Source organism: Colias croceus, chromosome 12 (genome assembly GCF_905220415.1).
Source record: "Colias croceus chromosome 12, ilColCroc2.1".
Taxonomy (NCBI): Eukaryota; Metazoa; Arthropoda; class Insecta; order Lepidoptera; family Pieridae; genus Colias; species Colias croceus.
This window is the reverse complement of record NC_059548.1, coordinates 7,763,690-7,788,465: the sequence shown is the minus strand read 5'-3', so window position 1 is coordinate 7,788,465 and position 24,776 is coordinate 7,763,690. Positions and strand designations below refer to the sequence as shown.

At 34.2% G+C, this 24,776-nt stretch overlaps 5 protein-coding genes across 12 annotated transcripts in view; 3 read left to right on the top strand and 2 right to left on the bottom strand.

Annotated features, from left to right (window-relative positions):
* Positions 1 to 12,091, top strand: part of LOC123696344 (inositol hexakisphosphate kinase 1) — a 39,476-nt gene extending 27,385 nt beyond the window's left edge. For 3 of the 5 annotated variants that reach the window (XM_045642463.1, XM_045642464.1, XM_045642462.1), the window contains 7 exons: positions 3,323 to 3,449; positions 5,104 to 5,227; positions 5,582 to 5,658; positions 7,788 to 7,963; positions 10,052 to 10,257; positions 10,345 to 10,920; positions 10,968 to 12,091. In XM_045642463.1, coding sequence (XP_045498419.1) covers positions 3,323 to 3,449; positions 5,104 to 5,227; positions 5,582 to 5,658; positions 7,788 to 7,963; positions 10,052 to 10,257; positions 10,345 to 10,918 — 1,284 coding nt within the window. In that variant the 3' untranslated portion in view covers positions 10,919 to 10,920; positions 10,968 to 12,091. Of the gene's footprint in view, positions 1 to 3,322; positions 3,450 to 4,507; positions 4,598 to 5,103; positions 5,228 to 5,581; positions 5,659 to 7,787; positions 7,964 to 10,051; positions 10,258 to 10,344; positions 10,921 to 10,967 lie in introns of those variants that run through there. The other 2 variants (XM_045642465.1, XM_045642466.1) reach the window with 2 other exon arrangements.
* Positions 12,092 to 12,528: 437 nt separating this feature from the next.
* LOC123696332 lies at positions 12,529 to 16,151 on the top strand. The gene is made up of 12 exons (XM_045642444.1): positions 12,529 to 12,717; positions 12,797 to 12,923; positions 13,000 to 13,549; positions 13,649 to 13,708; positions 13,952 to 14,299; positions 14,367 to 14,459; positions 14,536 to 14,610; positions 14,695 to 14,892; positions 14,973 to 15,182; positions 15,517 to 15,646; positions 15,720 to 15,818; positions 15,902 to 16,151. Exons 1-12 carry the CDS (start codon positions 12,621 to 12,623, stop codon positions 16,051 to 16,053), a joined length of 2,139 nt encoding a protein of 712 aa, XP_045498400.1. The 5' UTR covers positions 12,529 to 12,620; the 3' UTR covers positions 16,054 to 16,151.
* LOC123696358 (transmembrane protein 203-like) lies at positions 16,142 to 17,253 on the bottom strand. 2 transcript variants are annotated; one of them, XM_045642486.1, is made up of 3 exons: positions 17,064 to 17,253; positions 16,824 to 16,992; positions 16,473 to 16,731 (listed from the first exon to the last, which is right to left on the bottom strand). In XM_045642486.1, the coding sequence occupies exons 1-3, from the start codon at positions 17,214 to 17,216 to the stop codon at positions 16,619 to 16,621; spliced, it is 435 nt and encodes a 144-aa protein (XP_045498442.1). In that variant the 5' UTR covers positions 17,217 to 17,253; the 3' UTR covers positions 16,473 to 16,618. The 2 variants fall into 2 exon arrangements, with proteins under 2 accessions (XP_045498443.1, XP_045498442.1); XM_045642487.1 differs by lacking the exon at positions 17,064 to 17,253 and having other exon boundaries at positions 16,142 to 16,731; positions 16,824 to 16,964.
* Positions 17,254 to 17,337: 84 nt separating this feature from the next.
* LOC123696359 lies at positions 17,338 to 20,528 on the top strand. Of its 2 annotated transcripts, XM_045642488.1 has the most exons (4): positions 17,393 to 17,441; positions 19,789 to 19,936; positions 20,020 to 20,147; positions 20,228 to 20,528. In XM_045642488.1, exons 2-4 carry the CDS (start codon positions 19,875 to 19,877, stop codon positions 20,446 to 20,448), a joined length of 411 nt encoding a protein of 136 aa, XP_045498444.1. In that variant the 5' UTR covers positions 17,393 to 17,441; positions 19,789 to 19,874; the 3' UTR covers positions 20,449 to 20,528. The 2 variants fall into 2 exon arrangements, with proteins under 2 accessions (XP_045498445.1, XP_045498444.1); XM_045642489.1 differs by lacking the exon at positions 19,789 to 19,936 and having other exon boundaries at positions 17,338 to 17,510.
* LOC123696356 lies at positions 20,525 to 22,785 on the bottom strand. 2 transcript variants are annotated; one of them, XM_045642484.1, is made up of 5 exons: positions 22,734 to 22,785; positions 22,104 to 22,228; positions 21,649 to 21,771; positions 20,982 to 21,069; positions 20,525 to 20,907 (listed from the first exon to the last, which is right to left on the bottom strand). In XM_045642484.1, the coding sequence occupies exons 2-5, from the start codon at positions 22,192 to 22,194 to the stop codon at positions 20,751 to 20,753; spliced, it is 459 nt and encodes a 152-aa protein (XP_045498440.1). In that variant the 5' UTR covers positions 22,195 to 22,228; positions 22,734 to 22,785; the 3' UTR covers positions 20,525 to 20,750. The 2 variants fall into 2 exon arrangements, with proteins under 2 accessions (XP_045498440.1, XP_045498439.1); XM_045642483.1 differs by having other exon boundaries at positions 22,514 to 22,772.
* Positions 22,786 to 24,776: the final 1,991 nt, after the last annotated feature.

The window sequence follows — 24,776 nt, the reverse complement described above, 5'->3', positions numbered from 1 at the left end:
TGGGTTTGGCGTGTACGGATTTTCAAAAATGTAAAAAAAAACAGTTACTTGGGCATTCTCGAGCGCGTCAGATATTCATACTACGTATGCCCCAAGTCCCTCTGATAACAACGGTATACTAATCTGCCGGTTTGCGTGGTGGGGCTAGGCATAAAAATTCGTCAAAAATGCACAAAAAAAAAAATTTACTCGAGCGCGTCAGATTTTCGGAAGGGGTGTTAAGTAGGCCCCAAGGAAGCTCCCCTTAAAAAACTGACGATTACGACATGACGATAAGTTATGATGAATTTTTGAAAATGCAGAAAAAAAGAGTCCTTTTGAAATACTCGAGCGCGTCAGATTTTCATAGGGGAGGTATATCTCGGTATCCTGAAAGCACATTTTCTTAATCTGACAAAAATGTTGGTGGGTTCTCTTAATCTGACCGAAAAAGGTTTGTGGGTTTCTTTTTTTTTTCAGTTTTCGAGATATACACAAAAAACCGGGAGTTTGACTTTTTACGATGCTTCAAGTAAAAAAAGTTTTAACTTTGGACAAAAATGAAAAGAGACCTTTTTTTGTAAAATAAAATTACCTTTTTTGTTTATTTAAACTTTTTTTTTGGAAAAAGCAAAGTTCGCGACTTATATGCTGTAACGCGTTTTTCGGAAGATGAAATGGCTCCTCCAGACTTCCGGTCATGCGGAAACCGGCAGATTTTGTATTTTTAGTAAGTTTTAGATTATATTCTTCAAAATAAAAATAAAAACAATCGCGCTCGAGAATGCCGGATTAACGTTTTTTTTTTACAAGTTCGCGACCCTATAACTCGGCGGCGTCAAGGACTTATGGTCAGATTAGTTAAATTTAGTCTTAAAACACTAAAATCAACCCCCAATATCTTAATCTGACGCGCTCGAGTATTTCAGACTATCGATTTTTTTTTACTAATCTGATCGTCTATCCTAGGCGCGCGTCACTACATATAGAGCTAAATAGTTAACAAGGTTGTTCTATTAGGTCTAAGGTATCTCTCATATCTTAAACTGCCACGCTCGAGTATTACAGAAAATTCCCCTCTTCGCCTCCCTATCTATTATATATTATGTGTTGTTCAATATTAATTATACCTACTAGATATTTTTTTAATTTCACCAACCGATTTCTTTCGAGATGAAATTCGATCTAGTTTGCGTTGCATTACATAAACGGTGTCATCATTGATAATGTATTAATATTAGGTAAGCAAACCATCAGTGGCACGCAAAGTATCCGATTCCAAATCTAGCGATACTCTATAATCATTTTCCCAAGAGTTTACGTCATTGCTTGTAAAATGTAAGATTTAAATCGATTTATGTTTATATAAAAACGTTCTTGTTTCGTATTACTATACAGATAATGTTTGTTGTTTAAATATGTATACCTCAATGATTAATACGCAGACAATATTTGTTTAAATTATAACCTTGTATACGCATAGCTTGCATTGTTGAATTTATACTTTGTCACTAAGTAGTAAGCAAGCATGTGCAGAGTCCATTTAAGTTTGTGTCCACACAGTAGCAGCAGTCGTGTATTAAATATGCTTTATTACTCATACACGATGGTGTTGTTATGAATTCTCAATTGGTTTATTTTTCTCCACACTAGGAACAATGTTATAGTCTAAACATTCGTTGATTGCTTTGTTCTGCTTCTGTTGTATATTCGTCTGTTATGAAATAAGCGTCTTTAGAATGTTGATTGCTTCACGTATGAATTGTAATTTTAATAAAATTGCCACCTTCTATGGACTCTATTATTTTCTTTGATTAAGAATAGTCATGTGAAGTGATGGTGGTATTTTTTTTCTCATCGAACAATAAAAGATTTGTCATATACTGGTCATTTTAGAATGACTTCAATAGCTTAAGCGAATGCCAAGTAATGTACCTATTTGTAAGTATTGTATATTACATTATGCAGTACCACCTAGGATTGTGAATAATCGCTTTAGTCTTATAATCCGCTTACGCGTTTATGACGTACTTAGAACAGTTGTACAGCCATTTTGAAAGTTTTTATACGGTCTCTAGATAAATGCCGTTCGTTAACGTTAATTATAGGAAAATAGGGAGCTGCATTTGCGAGCTAATCTTGTATAGCTGTATCAGATTTGCGTTGTTATTCTGTTCCTAGTTCTTTGTTCAATGAGTAATAATGAAGTAAGAATTGAAATGTCAGTCTTCTCGAAGCATAGTTGCGGAACGTGGCGGAACGAAATAACGGTGTTTTTCGGAATAATAAGAAAAATAAAAGAATTTATTCGTGAACTTGGTTGAAGATGTAAATTAAATTATTTCGTCTAAAATGTTAAAGGAACTGTTTTTAGTCAAAGTCTTTGCATTGAAATATATTATTGTTTTATTGTATTTATATATTTTATACAATCTATGTAATATAATGTGGAAAAATAAACGGAAAACGAGTTTATTTCGATTGCGATAACGCTGTCATGGTTGTTTCCAGTACGTTCTCGTGTTTTCATTCCACCTTTACTCCGTAGAGGTGTTTTTCGGTCGCACAGCAGCGGGTCAATGCCGTATCGACGCAGTTTGTTCGTATTTTGACCCTCAATTCGTTCCACTGCACATCATTTAAATACTATTTATTCATCCACTTTATCGATACTACGTCTGTCTCGCTCTACAATTGGATTGGCATTTGCCTCATCTAAAATGAAGTGGCCCTAGAAAATCAATATGCAGTTACATTTGTTACTTTTTTTTATAATGCATTTACCTGCGTTCTATCTACGGGTACCCGGACTATCTCAGATATGGATCAGTATTTTGGCAGTATTCCATACGAAAAAAATTTACTTTCATGATTTGTGGGTTATCAGTAGATTTGTTTGTGTTACAATAAAACTATCGCGGGTTCTTATCGGGTAAGGTGGTGATTATGATAAGAACGCACTGCCAAAAATAACCGAAACCTGCATAATATCATATCCACGTGTACATTGTTTGTCAATATTGAGCTCGGATTGTGAGTAACGAGTAATGACACAACGCCACCCGGCAACAAGGCTCATATGCTACTCATGGGATTTTATGTAACCACGGGCAGGCTATATACAATTGTGTCGTGGTTTAGAAAGTTTCTAGAACTTTACGGATGTGTTCGTAACGTAGTCTTTAATGTACAATATAAAATGCAAAGAATATCGACATTATTGTATTGAGTTGACGTCATTATCATGTGTGCACGATTCCGGCAATTCTTAGATATTTTAATTAATGATTCTTTAGCTGTACGTATTTGAATGAATGAATGCTGATATGTAACCTATTTTCAGGTGGGCGGTCACACAAGACTGTTAGTATTAAACGATAGCACCGTGATCAAGCCGCTCAACATCAGGGAGCTGCATTTCTACCAGAACATTCCTGAAGACATCCAGAGCTTCGTACCCAGATACAAAGGTGAGCATTACACCTTTGCTATTGTAAAGTTTCGTTTGCTTTTAAGATTTCGCTGAATGTGTCATAATCATTCATTTGCATCATTTTTTTATCGATTATTAATATTATTATATCATTCTCTACGTGTTGTTTTTTATTTAGTCCTCTATGTACTGTTTGATGTTATTGCATTTTGGAGCAGTAAGGAAGTTTTTTTTTCTTTTTCGTGAAACCTAACATGTAATGTTTTATAAATACGCTCAATGTTTACAATGTGTGAACTAAACGGTAATTTCGTTACATGATTACGTCACGGAAAAAAGTATGGTCCGATATGAAAGCGATTAATTTATATTTAATCTTATCGTTCATATCGACGCACTCGAATGTTTGAGGATGCGTTAATTTGCTTACACGGTAGAATTTGTTTGAAAATCAAATTTTATCAACTTTCCTTATTGCTCAATTGATCGTGACCATCATACCAAAATATGAATAAAGTGATAGTGTGATGCCTGAGAGATTCGCAAACCCGCCGACCGCAATCACTAAATATTATTAAGTTTACTTACAATCGACTAGATCGTTATTCGAGCATAGTAAATAGTAAACCATAAAGTATAGAATTGGAAAGTTATGCCTTCATCGCGTGCGAAAACGCACGTAGTGTCGCACGCACTTGGCCGTACGTTTTGACTTTCAAAAGCGGATATTATATTATGTACTCATATCTATTTACTCGAGACCTTTATCTAAGTAAATAAAATAACTTAATAAGTAAATAAATAATACAGATAAATGCTATCTTAAGTCCTGTACATAAAGATAATTTAGTGCTTAACACAACCTTTATAATAAATATGTACTTGGAAAATAATCATTTACTGTTGTGAGTAATGAAATGGTGAAGTATGAAGAGTCCGATAAATGCTAGCCATACCTCAGAGGTATTGAGATGAAAGGCGTTGACTGTATTAGGATCGAGCCGAATGCTCGCGGGAGGCGGGTTTGGTCGCAAGAGCGCGAGCGGGAGAGGGCCAGGGTCAGGAACACAATATTAGTTTCCTTGTTGTCGCAAGGGTCGCGGCACTGCGGCGGGCGGAGCGACGCCGGCGGCTCGTCACACAACCGCCCTCTATTAGCGCCCTAGCGGTAATTTTACATTGTGGGTTTGTAAACCTTTACTTAAAGCCTACACACACCGCACCCACATCGCAACATCCTATACACATCAGCGTACTGAACAATTTTACTGACACAGTTCAAACATGATACATTATACATTACAGCATATACACCGAATACAGATACACAAAACAAAAGATATACAAACCCTTTTTAACTTACGTTAACCGTTAAATTTTCACTTTTTCATTAAAGTAACGCTGGCAACTTGCACGATAGTAAGTAAATAATGTATCATTTTATTGCAAACTATTGGAGGTGTTTAACTCTTGACTGCCATCTGCAACTTTCAACGGAATGGCAGACTTTCAACTTGCATAGATTTTCCGTATATACCTTATTTTATCTGTTTAGAAATTATTTTCATTGAAATATATACCCTATACTCGTATAATCACGTAAAAAAGATAATAATTGATAGCGTTTAGCGAGGCTCGCTTGATAGAGCTCGAGCGAGCAGCAATACTTATGATGAGGCCGTTTGTTGCAGGCGTGATGCAGGCTTCTCACACGGGTGGCACGAAATTGGAAAAGCGGTACTCGCCATGTTTCCGCGACGAGAACGGGCGCAAGCAGTCGCTGGGCGGCAAGCGCAAGCGCGACGACGTGTTCAAGTGCGTATCCGGGCTCGGCCGCGCCCTCGCCGTACTCTCCTCGACACTTGTCATGTGTCCTTTATCATATTTCAGAATGTTTGACGTACGCCGGCCCGCCGGCCCGCCGGCCCGCCGACGTCGCCATTTATTCATACCATCGCAATACTTACGCGAATATCCCCCTAGTGAGCGATGCACTCTAACACTGCGAGCCTCCGATGACTTGCATCGTGGAGTCGTGGTAATGATAATATTTGATTGCAATGTAACAATATAACCATAAGGACTACACTTGTGTTTCAATAATTAGCTCCTTCTTTTCTTTTGTGGCCTGTCGAATGTTCGCACTAACCGTCCGCTTTCCTATTGCAGATTTAAAGTACACCGTAACGGCAATGCGAGCGAAGTGCTAAAGAGCATTGCGCATATGGACAATTCTAATAAGCAATGTAAGTGTGCCATCTCTATTAAACAGAGTACTGAGACCTCATTAAGTATTACAGTAATACTACGTAGTATATTATTATTAGTCTGTGGTAATACATTTTCATAGACATTACACTACAACGCCATCTAGTTCCTAACGAAGAAAAATTGTACTTAAGAGGGCTTATTCAATTTAACGCAAGTCAAAATCTCCGCGATCTATTACGATAGATCGCGGCTTGCGCTATCCTTTTACTATGAACAGCATAGGTCCACAGGAGAGCGCCGAGCAACATGTCCTCTCTCTGGAAAGGCTCGCTGCCGACTGATTTTATTCGGGTCGCGCGCAGTGTTTTATAGTACTTTAAAAAAAATTGTAGAAAAATAATAGAGGTACATTAGTTGATTTTTTAAATTTTATCTTATAAGTAAGACCTTCTTTTATTGCAATATGTATAAATTATATTCAACTAAGTCAAATATCTTGGTGAAAATAATCATTTTGTCGACTATAATTTCTAAAAAAATTCACATTGTTCGGATTTTAATTTCGTAAGTTAGGAGTCCAAAATAAAAAAATCTTTTAACTAACTATTTTAATAAGGATTTTTGCAGTTAGTTAAAAAAAAATGTGTGTTAGATCTGTCAGCAATTTCAGATATTTTTAGCTTCGAAATTGACACTAAAAGTGAAATCAAGTAATCATCGGCTCAGTTATCTTGATGGTATTCACAAATACTGTATTAATTGAAATAAACTCTTAACTAACTATATAGACAATAAAATTTCCTAAAATTATTAGTAATTCATATGTTTGTAAGATAAGTGGTTGATGGACAATCTGGTTTGGAAAATCACATATTTGAGCCAAATAGCGCACGGACCGCGTACACGGCCTTAAGACACGTATTTTTATGAAAACATGAAAACGATAACATTAATTAATGAACAAAAGAATTAATGCGATTGTATATCTTGTTAATAAATGCAATATCACGTTACATCAGATAAATGTTAGATAATTATTACAAATAGCATGATTGAGAAACGTACAAGTTACATGCAACTTATTTTAAATATCTTTATTGTGTTTGTAATATAACAGCTTATTATTATTAAAAATAAATGAACATTTATTCCTTTACTGAGATGTCTTCTTAAAAATATAGAGCCAATAAAATAATAATTTCACGGCATAAACGTTGTTATTTTTTAATGCTTCTGCAGCTACATTTAATAAAATAAATGTTATTTCTATCACTGTTTAAATAAACGCTTAGAGAGAAAACCTTCCATCTGTGTTTACCTATTATAAAGATGACTGTAGCAAGATTAAAATAACTCTAGTTCATGATGAAACCATTAGCGTCAATTACGTACAGGTAAATACATAATCTTTTATTATTGTTACACGTTATTTCTTTATTAAATGTTTTGAAATGCGGTAAATTGTGTAATGTAATGAACAATAATATTACGACTCGAGAATTCAAGAGATTTTTCTTTTTATTTCTATAGTCACATTTCAGTGTCATAATATAATACCATAATCTGGGCATTATTCCAGAATCTACACTACAGACCACATGGAATCACTTAATAACCCGATAGTTCTAATTGCACCAATTTAATTTCATTTGAAAATAAAGAAAGAAATTCATTTCATTTCAAATACATGAGATTTTTATGTTTTAAAGACAAGAACACACTAATTTTCCACGACACCACGTATAATGTGGGTCAGATTGATCGAGTCCCTAAGGGGATGTTGATTATTATGAGGAAGGTATCTACTAAAATGCTGTGATAGATATTTTTTTTTTCATAAAACTGATTCCAAAATGGGTAAATAACGCCTAACTTTTAAACTGTTAAAGAGAATAAGTGTAAAGAAATAAGATTTGAGGAGTGATTAATATAAGTAATCAAGTTAAAATAAATTACATTTAAATTAAAAATCGTGTTGTAATTTATCTAAATAACAGGGTTTTATTTCTTACATTTTTGCGAATAAGACAACTTCAGTTCAGTCAGCTAATGTTGCATCCTCGAGTGCTCTTTTTTCCTTCGAACCAACATGGTTACTAAGAACGCAACAATCGACTAGTAACAAAAATGGTGAAAATGTCTAAAAACCTCCTCTTAATTGCAGATTTCCTCATGATGGAGAACATCACGTCCTCGTACCGGCGGCCGTGCGTGCTCGACCTCAAGATGGGCACGCGGCAGCACGGCGACGACGCGAGCGCTGAGAAGCGAACCAAGCAGATCGCCAAGTGCGCTGCCAGTACGTCGGCCACGCTCGGCGTGCGACTCTGCGGCATGCAGGTAAAATAGACCTTATTTGTATACGTGTAAGTACTATAATCCTATAAGATAAGGTACGGGATGCAAAACTAGACCTTATTTGTATTCGTATAAATACAATATTCCCGTGTGGGAAAAAGTGCGATGCCACTTTCGGTGTGCGACTCTGCGGCATGCAGGTACGGATCGCGATACTAGACCTTAATCGTATGGGCGTAAATACTATATTCCTGTACGTAAGAAGTATGATCTAAGATAGAGATGGTTAGGGATTGCTAAGTGCGCTAACGCAGGTAAACTAGACCTTAATTGTATTCAGACATAAATACCATATTCCTGTCAGATCCTGTAGAGAATTAGGTTAGGTTAGGTTACGAGTGTCAAGCATTTCGCCAAGTGCGCCATCTATCTTCTATAATATAAATATATGTATAAAACCGATGGTTATATATATATATGTAATTACTTATAAATAGGTACGGCTCTTTGGGAAATTAGGTGTATATTAAAACAAGGAAAATAATTTAAGTCTGCTAAGCTATTTAAGCTATCGAATAATTAAAATGTGTAAGTAATCTATGCATTGTGATTATTTTCAATTCTAATTTCAACTTCACTAAATTTAGGAATTATTTTTGTATTCGTTATTAATAAATTAGCACTCATTAATTTTACGTGTTTGTTTGATAATTATAAGAAAAAGTAATTTCTCGAAACTTGTTTTATTAAGATGTTAATAACCAAATGAAGTAATGTTATTATAATGATAAGTATATCATTGCGTAACGCGTGCCTAGAGTGCGATTCCTTTTCCTTTTACATAAGATCGCTATGGTATTAGACAGAGCGTTATGTCATCACATTATAATCTCATTTAATAACATTACACACGTTTATCCGCTCTAGTACATTTCCGTAACTCATTTACTCATCTGAGGATCCAATTTAAATAATAAAAGCGGCGTAATTATATCCAGTTTATATAGAACTTGGTTTAAAGATAAATATAACACAAGAAGTGTGTTTATTCTGAGATTTCAATAAATGAAGAGGCGTTCTCGTAAATTTATATTAAAATACTTATTTTATAAACACGGTCTGTCTAATAACTTGATGTTATAAATAGCCGCTTTACGGCCCGATGAAGGACATTATTTTTTAAATTATCTGTTAAATGTACAAAGTGACGAAAAAATTGATTATTTTGTATTAAGCTTACTTCCATTTAAATATAATTGTTTTGATGATTGAATTTTTTTATGGAATTTGTGACGAAATTTTAACCATTCATGAGGAAAATTAATTGTTTCTGGATTTCGGCCAAGGTATTTGTCGGCGTTCAGATTCTTCCATAATTATGTATTTTATTGTTGTCACGATGTCACGTTGATTTAAAAGGTTGCTTGTTAATCACACGCTAACGAAATGAGAGCTTATTTAAAGCGATACAGCGGAATCGATTAATCGTTATGAATGTGTCTTGACACTAAATGTCTTATATATTATGTACTTATAATAAATGGCCGTAAGTACTGGTCGATTAAGGAAAGCTGGCATCTTCACAGTACTCACACTTATGCAATATTCTATACAGTATGTTCAAAAATAAACGCGATTCTTATGTAGACTGTAGACTTGAATTGTAAAATGGGTGTGCAGTTGTAGATAATATGAAAGTTCTCATATTTTATATGTAAATTACAATTTAAAATTAACTCAATCGATGAACTTAATTATTTATTCTCATACCTAATCAATTTTATTGTAATATAGTATTGATAATAATCATTCAACGTTAGTGCGTTTTTGCGCGCGAGAGAGATGGGCAGACTTTTCATGATGCGTATGCAGTATGACGTCATGCCGCGCGCGTCTTCATAGACACTACACATGTGCAATGTGTGAATATGTTTACGTTCCAGCTCTTCTTAATCGGCCTGTAGAAGGAACGAAAACATTGATTAATTAATTAACGTTAAATTAATTACCATCTACAAACTAATAAGACAGTATTTCTTTTTTGTTTTTGCCTTAGAGGCCTGCTCAAGCCGTGTTTAATTATTATTGTTCTTGTGAACCAGATAATAATAAGTGGGTGCGTGTTTTCAGGTGTACGTGCCGGAGACGGGCGCGTGCCTGCGGCGCGACAAGTACTGGGGCCGCGGGCTGACGGAGGGCGGGCTGCGCGACGCGCTGCGCGACTTCTTCGCGGGCGGCGGCGGCCTGCGCGCGCGCGTCGTGCGCCGCGTGCTGCGCGACCTCGACCTGCTGCGCCGCGCCATCGCCAAGCAGACCTCCTACAGGTTCTACTCGTGGTCAGTTGCGTCCGATACTCTGAGAACGTCCTATATTCTAAATTTTCACATTATATCATTATTTAATAATATTTTATTTCTTTTCAGCTCTCTATTAATAGTATACGAAGGTGATGTTAATTTCCATCCGGAAGACTCGGGCGTATCCACCTCCGAGTACGAGGGCGACGCGTCGAGCAGCTCGGCGGAGCTGGGCCCGTCCCCCGGGCACTTCGACATGTCGACGCTGAACGACGAGATGCCCAACTCGGAGCGCAAGCGCTCGCCGTTCCGGCCGCACAGCGAGGAGACGATGGGCGGGTACGAGGAGGGCGAGGCGCCGGGCTCGCCGCGCGCGCAGCCGCCCAGCCCCGACTCGGCCGACAGCTGGATGGCGTACTCGTCGGCCAGCAGCGAGTCGTGGCGCGGCGAGGGCGAGGCGGGCGCGCGCGAGGCGGACGGCAAGCGGCCCCGCACGCGGCCCTGGGCCGAGCCGCCGCCCGACGAGCGCGTCGACATCCGCATGATCGACTTCGCGCACACGGCGTACGCGGGCGCCGCGGCCGAGTCGCCGCTGGCCACGGCCACGCCGCACGACGGGCCCGACTGCGGCTTCCTCACGGGCGTCGACTCGCTCAAGCGGCTGCTCACCGAGATCCTGCTGCCGCCGCCCTACAGTTAATGAGCGCCCCCCCCCCCCCCCACTGTGAACCGTTCGACTGACTGTGTGAATAGTGAGTTGCGAGTGGGTCGCTGCGCCGAGCGACGGGACGTTCTCAGGGTAATTTCGTTTCGATATCTCACCGTCGTCCACGGACGGAAGCAGCGGTCGTGGCACTTAGTGAATGTTGGCGGTACGAATCCATTATTTAAACGTTAAAATGAACGGGACCCAGTAGGTATTCGGATTTGTTTAAGTATTATCGTATAAGTTATTCCAGATTGACGCGCTTTTTGTATTCCTTCGATTTCTCTTTACGTGCATTGTTCTAGTGTTGAATTGGTTTTTAATTAAAACGAGTAGACATTCCCCGATGAGATCAGGCTGTGTATGTCGTTAACGAAAATTGACATTAATGTAAATTGACGTATATGTAAGCTTTTTCTTTATCATTTTCGCATTTAGAATCCCACTTTTAGTTCGCTTTGTAAATATGACATTGACGTAATTTATGTGTAATCCCGGACTACAGTTATGAAATCCCAGTCACCCAAGCCAAAGCTATTTGTAATATTGTACCGAATGATTGTGAATAGTTACAAGTTTTCTATGATTTTGTGCAATTGAGTATGTACATAACTGAATATAAAAATATTGCATGTTTTATAAATATGTCTAAAATAAAATAAATATATGTAACTGTATGATACTTTGTAATTTAGCGTGTAATTGGTTTCCTTGATGTTTAATGGAGGAATGTTAGAAAAATAATTTGGCATTCAAACAGTATTATTACGTGGTCGTAGTGCCAGGAGTAGGAAATATATTCAGTTTCAGTGTTGATATTGGCGAGCAGGTGCTAGTATCGTAATATTTACACTGCCAATGTGAATGAACATGGTTGTGTTGAACAACCTAGCGATCGTATGATTTGCGCTAGATTGATTGATATATGGATCAGAATAACCGACTATTTCACTTTGCGCACGAAATATATTTGTTTGACTACATGCGATAGCCAACATTCCTTCGTGCGGCGTTCGTCTTTTATTTGTTCTTTTTATAGTGGGATAAATTTATAAAGTACCTGGTTTAATTAGGATGCTAGGCTGTATCAAATTATCATTTATCTTTACGTCTGTTATTTTAAATAACTGTATGACACTATTTTGTTAATAAATTTTAGGTATTGAATATTTTGTGTTTTATTTTAATTTCCCCTGGTGGATTACATTCCACTATATACAATAATTATTCTTGGAAATTCTTTAAATATTTCCTTATGTATAAATTATAAAGAATATGTGAAAAAAAGCAAAATTAAAATGTAGTAACTAGTCGTTTTTCAACACTAACGTTTAGCAATTTATTTGAAATTCATATTTTGCGTATCGCTTATCTTTTACAATCCTAGTTATAACAAAAAGTAACACATACCTACTATAATATCTGTATCCTTATCTGTATCTATATTCTTTAACACTCTTCTTAATTTAAAATACATCATTACCAAGAAGCATAAAAATCATTAAAATATGAAAAAAATAACTATAGTCTATGGTCTAAAATTAAATTTGGAACGATATTTCCCTCCAATTTAAAATTTTGCACTTTGGGTGGATTATAAAAAATCAGTTTCTGGTCGAGCTTATACTGAGTATTTCCAATTTAAGTTTGAGTTTTTAATCTAATTCGTTTAGTTCATTAAACAAAATAACTGAAAATGGCAGAAAGTAGTGATGTTAAGGCATTGGAAAAAATTTCTACAGAAGTAGATGAAATGCAGTTGAACATTTTGTTATCTAGCCAATGTATTAAAGGTAAATAAAACTTTAATTTTAACATTTAAATACATAGTTTCATGCAACAATATAATATACATTATTAATCAATGTTTAGCACAAGCTTTTCTGGTGGATAAATTGAAAAAGCAATCAGAGCGCCAAAAAGAATTGTGTAGCTTTATCAGTAGTGCTAACTTGAAATTGAAAACGGAAATAAAACTGGCCGAATCCGAGTTCAATAGGTAAAACTATTATCATAAACTTATAATATATTATTAAATAAATATAATATATTATTAAAAAATTGCATAATTACAGCTTAGCGGTTGCTTTACAAACAATAAAATCAGCAAACGTAGAATCTAAAAAAGAACTTTTATTGATAAAGGAAAGACGATTCGAAGTAGAAGAAAGAGTTAGGACTGGAATAAAAAAGTATGAAGACTTGTGGTTGGTGTCTAAGACAAAATATGAAAATATCCCATTTATTAAAAGATATCTGGAAGCAAAAAATAAGTGTCAAACTATTCAAGAAAGCATCAATATACTGAAAAATGAATATGATAAGCTGTATATTTATAAAGCAAATAAAATAAGTGAACTAAGGAACTTGGAGCAACAACGTGTTATAAAATTGGCTGAGTATTTTATTATTGAACGGCCAATAACATTGAAAATTATTAATGAAAAAGAAAATCTAAGAATCAAATTACAAGCTGAAATTCAATCTCTTCTGCACGAGTGTAAAATAAAAAATGAAACAGCAGTTGATATTAGTGTAATGCAAAAGAGTGAGACAAAAATATTAGAGAGTTCACAGAACAAGTGGCCAGCCTTACACAATACTTCTGATACTGAAAATTTAATGGTATACATAATATATTATTTAGTTATGTCTCTATTAGTCGCAGTTAATTAGGTATTTAATTTCATTTTGTTCTTTTTTTAATATTTTTTTATTTTATAGATGCCACATATCCAGCTACAAAGTGTTGACCTAGACATCTTAAGTGTTAAGCTTGACAAGGTAAAACAAACTTGTTTATTAAACTATTTTAAATAAAAAGTTTACTACGATAGTACCTACATACTTGGGAAAACAAAAGGTGTGAACAGTAACTATGTCATCTTTTTTTCCTCAATGGATTTCTTAGGAATAATTGCTTATTGTAATTGATATGGTCATAATGTGATTTTATTTTTGGTAATACCTAAGGCATAAACTCAACAAAAAAAAAAAATATTCTATTGTAAAAGTAATTTATTTCAGATAAAGAGAGTAGAACATTCAAAAGTTATAAATAAAATTGATACCATTGTAAAACCGGACACAGGAATGAAACATAGAACAGAAGAATTTATAAAAGACGAATATGTATCTAGCTATTTTGATATAAGCTCAAAAGTGGACATTGAGGCAGATGATAGCAAACAACAAAAAGATTTTTCAGATAAAAAATTGATTCATATTTTAGAAGACATTAAATTAGATAAACATGAGACATATAAAATAGTGGCAAACATTAATCCTAATAGTCTTCAAAATGTTAATATAATTAAAGCTAAAATAAATGAAAAGACAGATAATGCTGATATACAGAAAAATGTGGAAACAAAGGTTTGGTCTATTTCTTTATTTGTTTACTTAATGAGATTTAATATCATATACTAAGTCATATTTTTAGGATGCTGATGCCAATGAAGAACAGGTAAATTTACCTTTGGATAATACACCAAGTGTTGTTTTGCCACCCACACAATTTATGGACTGTTCTAAGGTAGTTTTTATTATTGTGTGCATGTTATCAATTTTTGTAATGATAAACATTCCAAATCTTTTATTTTTAATTTAAGGGTAATCATTTTGAAATATCCCAACCAACCCAAGAAAGTCTTAATCCAGATACCAGAGACAAAACTTCTTATAAGGTAACTCTATATAATATGTAATCTGTATACTATACATACTTTAATATAATTTAATGATTAATTTTAAATTGTTATGTTTATTAGAAAGATCCATCTCAAGAAAGTAAGAGAGTAACATTTGATATAAAAGAATCTCAATGTGATGAAATACAATCCAGTGAAGAAAATAAACAATCAAATATTAGCACTGAAAGCTTCACACAAATGAAGGAAATGATTTTAAAGAAACATAACTTGGACTTGTCTCCACAGTTTGTTTATACCAAAAATACATTTCAACCGGTGAATTAAAACTGAAATTTAATATATTATTATGGTAGTCTATTTCAAAGAATTCAATAATTAAAGTAATGTCTTTCCAGAAATCAGGAAAAGATTGCGTGAATGAAAACATTATTACTTCTAAATTCTTTGAAGATAAAGTTGATAAAGACACTGCAAATGAAAATGCAGAAGGGAAAATTAATCAGAGTGAAGTAAAAGTGACTGAAGAGATTGTTTCACCAATTAATGAACCTGATGCTGATTATAATAGACTTTCTAAAAATCCACAAAGCTGTTCTAGCCCCAAGGTGATTAAACTATAAAGCATACATATTAGATACAATAATTAGACTCATCATCGCGACAAGATCGCGACATTGTGTGAAACGTTTATTGGAATTCACACCTTATTTCCAAGCCATAATGTTCAAAGTAACATCATTATCATATCTTTAGAAAATTCTGCTTAATTTACTCATAGGCAGAGTTTTTATGTGGACCATTTTTGTGCGTGAAATATCACGCACACTAATAAGTTTAGTTGCATATTATATTATGTCAATGAAAGACTTAAAGAAAAAAATCCGTAAAAAATGTAAAAAAAAACCTAAGTATTTAAGTTCCATTTTTTTTATATTAAAGGACGGACAAGATATGACAGTAGCTGGGTTGTTATTCACTCATGGTCCACAAAGTATACCAGATTCATTAAATTTGTCTATGAGTACTGCAGAATATGAAGAAGGTGATTCTGATTTTCCTCATGGGATAGGTAATCATTTTAATTGATTGTACATTAGAAATATAACTACAATTGATAAACATTCGTAATATATTGTGGTCAGATTCTAGCCTACTGCTCTCACCTAAAGCGGATGAAGCACCATCAAGTGAAGAAAACAACAATGAAACTTATGCACAAGGAATTCCTAACTTTTTATCAGGTTCAGTCATAACTCATCTTTCCCTTTTAGTAATTAATTAATTTGTAATTGAATAAGTTATATTTACTTTGAATATCATACAGGATTAAGAAAAACTGGTTTATCATTGTTTGGTGCCAAGCCTGAAGATATCAAGCCAGGATCTTCCACAGAAAATCAAGGCAATAACTTCACTTTTTCATTTAGTGGTGAGGACAAGAGAAACAGAGGAGGTTTATTTAGTATGTTTCGTTAATATAGCATTCTTCAATATTTTTCTTCATTGTTATTCAAGTTTCTTAATTTAATTTGTTAACTATTTGCAATGGTAATAAAAGTCATTATTATTTCCAATTTATCTTTTATTTATGTATAAACAAATTTTACACTGATTAATTAATTAATGATTATATTTTATTGGTGTAACTGACATGCTCTAACTGCTATTAATTGTAATAGTATAAATAGAGGTGCAAAAACTTCACTGAACTCTATAGCCGAGTCCCCTTGAAGTTTTCTACACAATAAGAATTTGAATACAAAAGTTAAACCTAAGAATATACAACTCCAAGATGCTCTATATATTGAAGCCTTATATGAATTTTCTAAAGTCATTCTTATGCAAACAATACAGCAAAAATATGCATTCATAGCATCACTTACAAACAAAGGAGCAAATATTGTCCACCAAGCACTGTTCACTATACCATCGATTTTTAATGCTAAAAGTGCTGAAAATATTGTGATTGTTATTAAGTTTATCCATATCTCAAATACTGTGAGTCCAATCCACTGCACAATTTCACTGAGTGTAAAAAACATTATTGCTGGTTGGCTCCGAGCATAGCAGTTCTAAATATGCGAATGTGAATAGAGGATGAGTGCCTTACTTGGGCACCAAAATCAAGATCATCTGTTAATGGTTCCAGATCATCTGAAAAGTACATAATTCTTATTATGTCTAGTTTATCAATAAAAAAATCATTATTTTTTATTAATTAATATCTAATGGAAAATAACTCTCACCTACTAAATCTACAGTCCCCGTGTTAACTTCGATTTGACAAGTTCCTGCAAATAGTGATTCTAGTTGTAATGCCAGGTTACAACATCTTTGTATAGCAGCTCCGAGACCATGTAATATTATGTCGTTTTCACCTTTAGTTAAAAGGTCACAACATTTATCTAACTGAGCCTGAAAATATAACAATAACTTAAATATTGAACGAGCTTTAGAACTAACCAAAAATAAAAGTTACTATTTACCTTAAAATTAGTCTTTTTCGTTACAAATATTACATTATCGCCATCCTTGGGCCGCAGAGGCAAGCGTTTCTTCAATACATAATTCTTATTAGGTCTACGTTTTGGATTGTTTTGGTCGAGTTTCTTTTTATTATAATTGTTTTCATCTCCCATATTTTCCACAAATAGGTATCAAAATTGACAATTTGACAGTTCTCTGACAATAATTGCCATTTATTCCGTATTCCTAATGTCACGTCCGTATATACATAGTAGTCTTTGATGTCACTGTGCACTGTCGTTGAAATTGAAATCAGAAATATCGCTGCCTAGGTACATTGAAAAATCGTGGAAAAATCTGAAATTGAAATGATATGTATAATAATAAAATGTGTGAAAGTAAGCACCTGAAACAATCATTCTTTTATACTTCTAGGAATTACGTAAAACACCGAAATGTGTTATGAGGTTAGAATAATTGAACAAAATAATATATTGTAGTTAAAGAATTTTTAAGAGAATATGAGCAATAAGTTTGGTATATTATTGGAACGTAGCTTACAAGAAAGTACTATCAACCGACAACCACAGATTTTTAAACATTCGACGTTAAAATATTTTTTAGATGCGTTTACGACTGTGGTTTACGAGTTTTTAAAACATGTTTTCAAACGTTTATGAATTATCGATAACAAGCTTAGAGTATATATTACAATAGTATAGAGCGAGTGTATTGCACAAATTGCATAGTGCGCATCGTAGGCAGATGAGCTATAGATACTATATAGATGTGTGTGTGACAAATAGGGATGGGTAGATATCAATTGCGTGTTAAACTATCGATAAGTTATGTAAATAAATATGTATCATAAGTAAATTTTATGTTCAATAAGTTATTAAAGGAAAAATATATGAATAAAGTATAAATATGTAATTTTAAATTTGTTTACCAACTGAATAAAGTTTGTTTATTCCATTTGAATATTAAATATTATATAAGAAATTTTCTTGTATTAATTATAAGTACTTTAAAAAAATATGTTTGATTGGAATATAAGAAAAACGTGAGTACTTTTTAAATAATAAAGTTAATAAAATAAAGGATCGGGTTTAGTGCTATTTATTAATAATAAATCAAACAATAATAATAATGTTTGAAAAATGGTAAAAAATATTAAGGAATAATTAATAATTTAAAATGATAATATAATAAATAATATTAATAATTTCTTTATTTAATTTTATCCATTCTACTATCAAAATCTTCAAAATCAATTTAGCGGTTCAGAAAATATATCGTAACATTACATACTTTACATTTACACTATAATACATTCGCATTCATAATTTAGAAAGTGTATCGTACAAAACACACCACAAATTTATTTATAATACATTTTTAAAAGAGTTTTAATTTTAAAGTTAAATAAATAATTTGTTAAAATATAGTTCTTCTAGTAAACTTTATATCGAGTACAGCGTTGGTCAGGTCACATCACTACGATCACGTGGCGGCAGTGAGGCGCGCGAGCGAGCCTGCGCGTGTCCGCCTCCCACCTACTCTTCACCCCCGCGATGCTAGATTTATTTTCATAAAATTATGTATAACAATCGACTTACTGATGAAATGTGATAGTGGATTTCAATTTTGTGTATTTTCTAGTATCGTTTTTGCAAGATAGAACTGCACATTTCACCACTTTTATTCGCAAATATGAAAAAAATCCAGAGCAACGCACTTCGTGAGCACTCAACCACGACTGCGAGCGCTCGCGGCGGGAGCGTCGTGTTGTTCCCACCTGTGCCTACTGTTCCCACTTGGTTGTTCGCACTCTATAGATAGTATATATACTCTAAGATAACAAGGGCTGTTATGGAACAAAGTATGTTAATGTCAAGTTAATGTTTTTAATGTAAAGTGACACAAATTTCCACCTTATTTCTATCACCTATGTGTTAAGGTTCAAAATTATATCTATCGAAAATTAACGCCCTCTGTTGTTGAATAGCTGAACTTTTTGAATTTGAAATTTTTCAAATTTCCTGACCAAAGAGAAACAAAAAAGGCTCATACACCTAGGGATGTTATACTAAAATAAACCGTAAAATCGTTAATTAGGGTACATATTGAAATGCTGAATTTATTACATAGGTCAGTTTTTACTTAAATTATGCTGTCCAAAAAAAGGCACCCATACTTTTACTTGTAGTGTACTATTCACCTATCGATTTAAATGTGTGGGTTTGGCGACACTGGTTTTCATACTAATTTTCACATTATAGCACTTCTATTTGTTCTTACCTCTTATATTTGAACCGCCAAAATATTTTTTTTCGTTTCTTTTTCATACTTTTACTAATGTGCGATTCGCGACTATACAAATAATTCAGGGGCCCTTCCGTAATACATCTCAGAAACAAAAATGTTACAATGTTTATTGGTCTGAGTCCTCTTGAAAATTATTGGTTTAGAATATTTTATAGTAGCGTGATAGCATGGACGAATATAGTGATAGTAGCTAACGCACAGAACATAATAAAATTATAGGTATACTCTGGGCCCGGCGCTTACTCGCGCTTATTTAACGTTATTAGACGAACGATTTTAAATGCAATATCTAGGTACTAATAACTTTGTATACACCCCTAAAAAATACTTGATGTTGACAAAATCATGTCTATATTTGGCTTGACACTGTTACTGTTTTGAATAATGTTGTAAATTAATAATTTTATGCTGCTGTAGACTATGATAGGACCACATAGTAAAATTTTGTGTAACATTCTGAATATGTAGTTGTTGTTTTTATTCACATAATCTATATTTAAAAAATGGGCTGCGTGTGTTGCTCTTTGAGTTCTTTTATATCCATCGTCTTAGATGCACTAGAAAGGTAAAGTTTACAAATCTTCGAATACAGAACTATTCATTAATTGAGATTAATTGATTACTCTAAAATGATCAACAATATTGCAGAGTATCATTATGTACGGTGTGTGCTATGCTCACATGCTGCCTCATGTTTACAATTATAACGGTACTTGTCATGGGAATAGGTATCGGATTTCACTATTGTTTTGTACAAAATTCGGTGGAGACTATGGGTATGTCTTAGCATGATATTATACTTATTTAAAATTGTGTACAACTGGTCTAAATAAGTTAATTCTGTTTTTGTTTCCAGAAAAAGCTGCACAAGCGGCTGGTGCTATGAGATCAGGGGCGCCAAAACCCAGTAACCACGTTATGCGTTCGGTAGATAAAGCTGTAAAACGTGGATTCGCGCATCGAATGTCAAGGAGGGAAGCAAGTCCTCCCCCTATATCGAACGAAATTAGTAGTAATTCTTCGACTTATATAAAAACAAATTTAACAAGTACAAATCATACTGTTTCTGTGATGTGAATAGTGCTTGTCAATTATGTGTGTATTCGATTGTGAACCGTTACGTTTGAAAATAAAACTAAGCATATCCGTTAAATATATTATATTTGTTTGAATTTCATTGTAAAATACAAAGCAATTGAATTAAAAGCTAATAATAATTCGCAAAATAAATATCATCCCAAAAATTTACAGACGATAAGTGAATATAAGACACTCTTCAAAGAGAATAAGAGCTAGCGCGCAAGAGCAACTTTTGTCTCCCCCATAGGGTTAAGAACATACAATTTAAACCACAATTCATTGAACGCAAAACTTAGAGATCAAGCAGCAATAGGTGACAGTGTAGGCTCACTGCTGTTAAGTGGTCTAAAGAAGGGAATGCTAAGTGTTACGTTATTGCGCGATCGACGGTAGCGTCCGATAAGTCGTCTTGCAAGTTCTCTCTCATGAGGGGACAGTTCCGGCTCCTTTGGTGGCCTTAAAAAGAAACAATTAATTATCTAAAGTCTTTTTACAATTTTAATATTGAATATTTGAAACTAACAAAATACCTCTCAGTTTCTAATACAATAACTGGAGTAACTGATGTTTCTAGATATACTTTTTCTCCACCTTGTTTTCTTGCTGAACGTTGTACCTCTGCAAAGAAAAAGTATTTATTACTAGCTTCCGCCCGCGACTCCGACCGCACGGATGTTGGTCTTCGCGTAGATGGTTTATTTCTCCATTTTGAGTAACTCTGACAATGACATCTTATAAATATCTATTGGACCCAAATACGGCTAGGCCTATAATAATACGCAACGTGTGTTCGCGGTTCTACAGAATAACGTCTATGGATAATAATAACGTCTGAAAAATTAAGATTTTTTTTTCAACGTATTTTTCCAGGATAAAAAGTATCCTATTTTACGCCCAGGATATAATAAGGTATAATTATACCAAGTTTCATCGAAATCGAACCGTTAGTTTTCACGTGATGTCTTCACATACAGACAGACAGACAGACAAAAATTTTTTTAATCACATATTTGGGTTTGGTATCGATCCAGTAACAGTATCCAGTGCTATTTATTTTTTCAATATTTTTAATGTACAGAATTGACCCTTCTACAGATTTATTATATTATGTACCTATAGATAAAACTTTAGTTCAGCTCTGTGTTTCATTGTGACTTATTTACCTAGAATATATCTTATATATATCTTTAGATTTACCTAGAATAGGTTGTGGTGCATGTTCAACTTCTGTTCGATTGACAGCCACTAGCCGCACGATTGGACGGCTGTCTCCACCCGCTCGACGCGCTATTGTTTCTTCCGTCGTCGTTCTGGAGGACACTTTAAGAAGAATTAACAATATAAAATCTAAGAAAAAATGTTTTTATTAAATATGTGTATCATTATCTGTTATTTTATTCGTATCTAGTCCTTCATAAAACAAATATAAATGCGAAAGTTTGTGAGGATGGATGTAGGTATGTGCAAATACTACTGAACCGTTTACAATGAAATTTAGCGCACATATAGAGGGTATCTTGGATTAACACATAGGATAGGTTGTATCCCGGAAATCACATGGGAACGAGAACTATGCGGGTTTTTCTCAGAAAACGCAGGCGAGGCCGCGGGCGGAAAGTTAATCCTTCATAAAACAAATGTAGAATACTTACTAGCAAATGAAGCGAGTTCTTTCTGTGCGTAGTGATAACCAACTGATATCCCGTAAACCATTAGCACAATAATGGTAAACATCAGCAGCATTAACAAAAATGCACAGCATGTCCATGTTAAAACCCTACAAAATTAATTTTATAATGTTTATCATACAATAGTTTGATTTTTTGGGAACGAATATCTAATGTAGCAAAAATTATGAATATAAATTAGCATGTATGTGTATACTACTGATAATTTAACCTAGCCCATTGAGCCTCGAGCGGCCCGATCGGACCACGACACAATAGATTTTCTATTGTGTCTGTGATTCCGGGGGCTGAGTTACTAGGCTACGAGAAATAAATGCTAAGACAATTCAGTAGGTAGGTAATGAAACTAATAAAAATAATTAGGGTGATTATACCTTTCCACACAAAATATGATAGAACAAAACACTGACTGTATAATACCCATATTTGTTATACAATTTCAATTGGATAGTGATAATCAGCAGATATATTTTTGGTTGGTTAAATTATATTATATTTATTTAGTTATATTCAATGTTGGCGGATATATAACTTGATAACCTTTGTGGTTAACTCTCAATAAATTTGATTTATCAGGAATCAAAGATTTGGCACCTAATTTAGAACAGGGATGAATACATGCAGCATGCATTAGGTAGCATTGCTGTAGATTGTGTCAAAATTAGCCATAGATGATTTGATAAATTTAGTTGTCAGTGAACGTTTAAGATCCTATCCCTATCGTCTACCCTGTGCGTCTACCATACCGTCTCATAGTCTGAACCCACAAGAACCAAATAGCGTCTTACGAAAGCACAAAGATTAAAAAAAAAAGCTTTGTGAAAGTGTTAAATTTTGAGGTTGCTGTTCTACATACTTACACTATCAAAAGGTTTGATACTAACTGGAACCCATTCGCTTAGATAATAATATTTCTCTGTCCAGATTCCCAAATTGTTTGAGTTGTTATTGTGAAAGAGAAACGAACAAACTTTTACATATTATAAGCGTAGAATAGACTGTAAGTATCTTCAGTATAGTGCTTTATAGCTTGATTACGATTGCTTTCTTTAAACTCAATATTCAATATATTAGATAGGGAGGCGAAGAGGGGTATTTTCTGTAATACTCGAGCGTGGCAGTTTAAGATATGAGAGATACCTAAGACCTAATAGAACAACCTTGTTAACTATTTAGCTCTATATGTAGTGACGCGCGCCTAGGATAGACGATCAGATTAGTAAAAAAAAATCGATAGTCTGAAATACTCGAGCGCGTCAGATTAAGATATTGGGGGTTGATTTTAGTTTTTTAAGACTAAATTTAACTAATCTGACCATAAGTCCTTGACGCCGCCGAGTTATAGGGTCGCGAACTTGTAAAAAAAAAACGTTAATCCGGCATTCTCGAGCGCGGTTGTTTTTATTTTTATTTTGAAGAATATAATCTAAAACTTACTAAAAATACAAAATCTGCCGGTTTCCGCATGACCGGAAGTCTGGAGGAGCCATTTCATCTTCCGAAAAACGCGTTGCAGCATATAAGTCGCGAACTTTACTTTTTCCAAAAAAAAAAGTTTAAATAAACAAAAAAGGTAATTTTATTTTACAAAAAAAGGTCTCTTTTCATTTTTGTCCAAAGTTAAAACTTTTTTTACTTGAAGCATCGTAAAAAGTCAAACTCCCGGTTTTTTGTGTATATCTCGAAAACTGAGGGAGTTAAGAAAAATTGATATGAAATAACGATGATTAAAAAAAAGAAACCCACAAACCTTTTTCGGTCAGATTAAGAGAACCCACCAACATTTTTGTCAGATTAAGAAAATATGCTTTCAGGATACCGAGATAAACCTACCCTATGAAAATCTGACGCGCTCGAGTATTTCAAAAGGACTCTTTTTTTCTGCATTTTCAAAAATTCATCATAACTTATCGTCATGTCGTAATCGTCAGTTTTTTTAAGGGGAGCTTCCTTGGGGCCTACTTAACACCCCTTCCGAAAATCTGACGCGCTCGAGTAAATTTTTTTTTTGTGCATTTTTGACGAATTTTTATGCCTAGCCCCACCACGCAAACCGGCAGATTATTATAACTACCGTTGTTATCAGAGGGACTTGGGGCATACGTAGTATGAATATCTGACGCGCTCGAGAATGCCCAAGTAACTGTTTTTTTTTTTACATTTTTGAAAATCTGTACACGCCAAACCCACCGCTAAAATGGTTTTTACCATAGAAGCTTTTCTTTTCGAAATTATTTTCTCTTTCGATTTTGATAAGTCTCGACGACGCCGTTGAATTACGTCATTTAGCTACCTCGCCTCCCTATCTATATAGATACAGCATCAACAATTAACTCTACTCTACTATCTTTACGCTAATATTGACCCTTGACAAACTCACTCATACGAAAAAGGAAAATTTATTTTTGATAAATAAAAAACAAAGTATTAACAAAAACATTTATTAAACAACTCGTGTAATAAAAATACAACAGTCTCGAATAATTGAAGGCACTCACAACCACTAAATATCATCAGACCACATTTTTTTAATTTTCGATCGTGTATAAATTTCAACGATACTATATTATTGCTTATAAATCTTAAGGTAACAATTAACTATTATGTAAATAACAATTTACAAAATGCTGTGATGTC

Bases quoted from the DNA above. Each gene is read 5' to 3' on its own strand.
- LOC123696332 (XM_045642444.1), top strand. From the start codon at position 12,621: ATGGCAGAAAGTAGTGATGTTAAGGCATTGGAAAAAATTTCTACAGAA. The intron at 12,718-12,796 runs GTAAATAAAACT...ATCAATGTTTAG, and splicing joins ATCTAGCCAATGTATTAAAG to CACAAGCTTTTCTGGTGGAT. The intron at 14,893-14,972 runs GTGAATTAAAAC...ATGTCTTTCCAG, and splicing joins CCAAAAATACATTTCAACCG to AAATCAGGAAAAGATTGCGT.
- LOC123696358 (XM_045642486.1), bottom strand. From the start codon at position 17,216: ATGGGAGATGAAAACAATTATAATAAAAAGAAACTCGACCAAAACAAT. The intron at 16,993-17,063 runs GTAAATAGTAAC...TTATATTTTCAG, and splicing joins CGAAAAAGACTAATTTTAAG to GCTCAGTTAGATAAATGTTG. The intron at 16,732-16,823 runs GTGAGAGTTATT...TGTACTTTTCAG, and splicing joins GGGGACTGTAGATTTAGTAG to ATGATCTGGAACCATTAACA.
- LOC123696359 (XM_045642488.1), top strand. From the start codon at position 19,875: ATGGGCTGCGTGTGTTGCTCTTTGAGTTCTTTTATATCCATCGTCTTA. The intron at 19,937-20,019 runs GTAAAGTTTACA...ACAATATTGCAG, and splicing joins GTCTTAGATGCACTAGAAAG to AGTATCATTATGTACGGTGT. The intron at 20,148-20,227 runs GTATGTCTTAGC...TTTTGTTTCCAG, and splicing joins AAATTCGGTGGAGACTATGG to AAAAAGCTGCACAAGCGGCT.
- LOC123696356 (XM_045642483.1), bottom strand. From the start codon at position 22,563: ATGGGTATTATACAGTCAGTGTTTTGTTCTATCATATTTTGTGTGGAA. The intron at 22,229-22,513 runs GTATAATCACCC...TTAATTTTGTAG, and splicing joins ATCATATTTTGTGTGGAAAG to GGTTTTAACATGGACATGCT. The intron at 21,070-21,648 runs GTAAATCTAAAG...TTTTCTTTGCAG, and splicing joins TGCACCACAACCTATTCTAG to AGGTACAACGTTCAGCAAGA.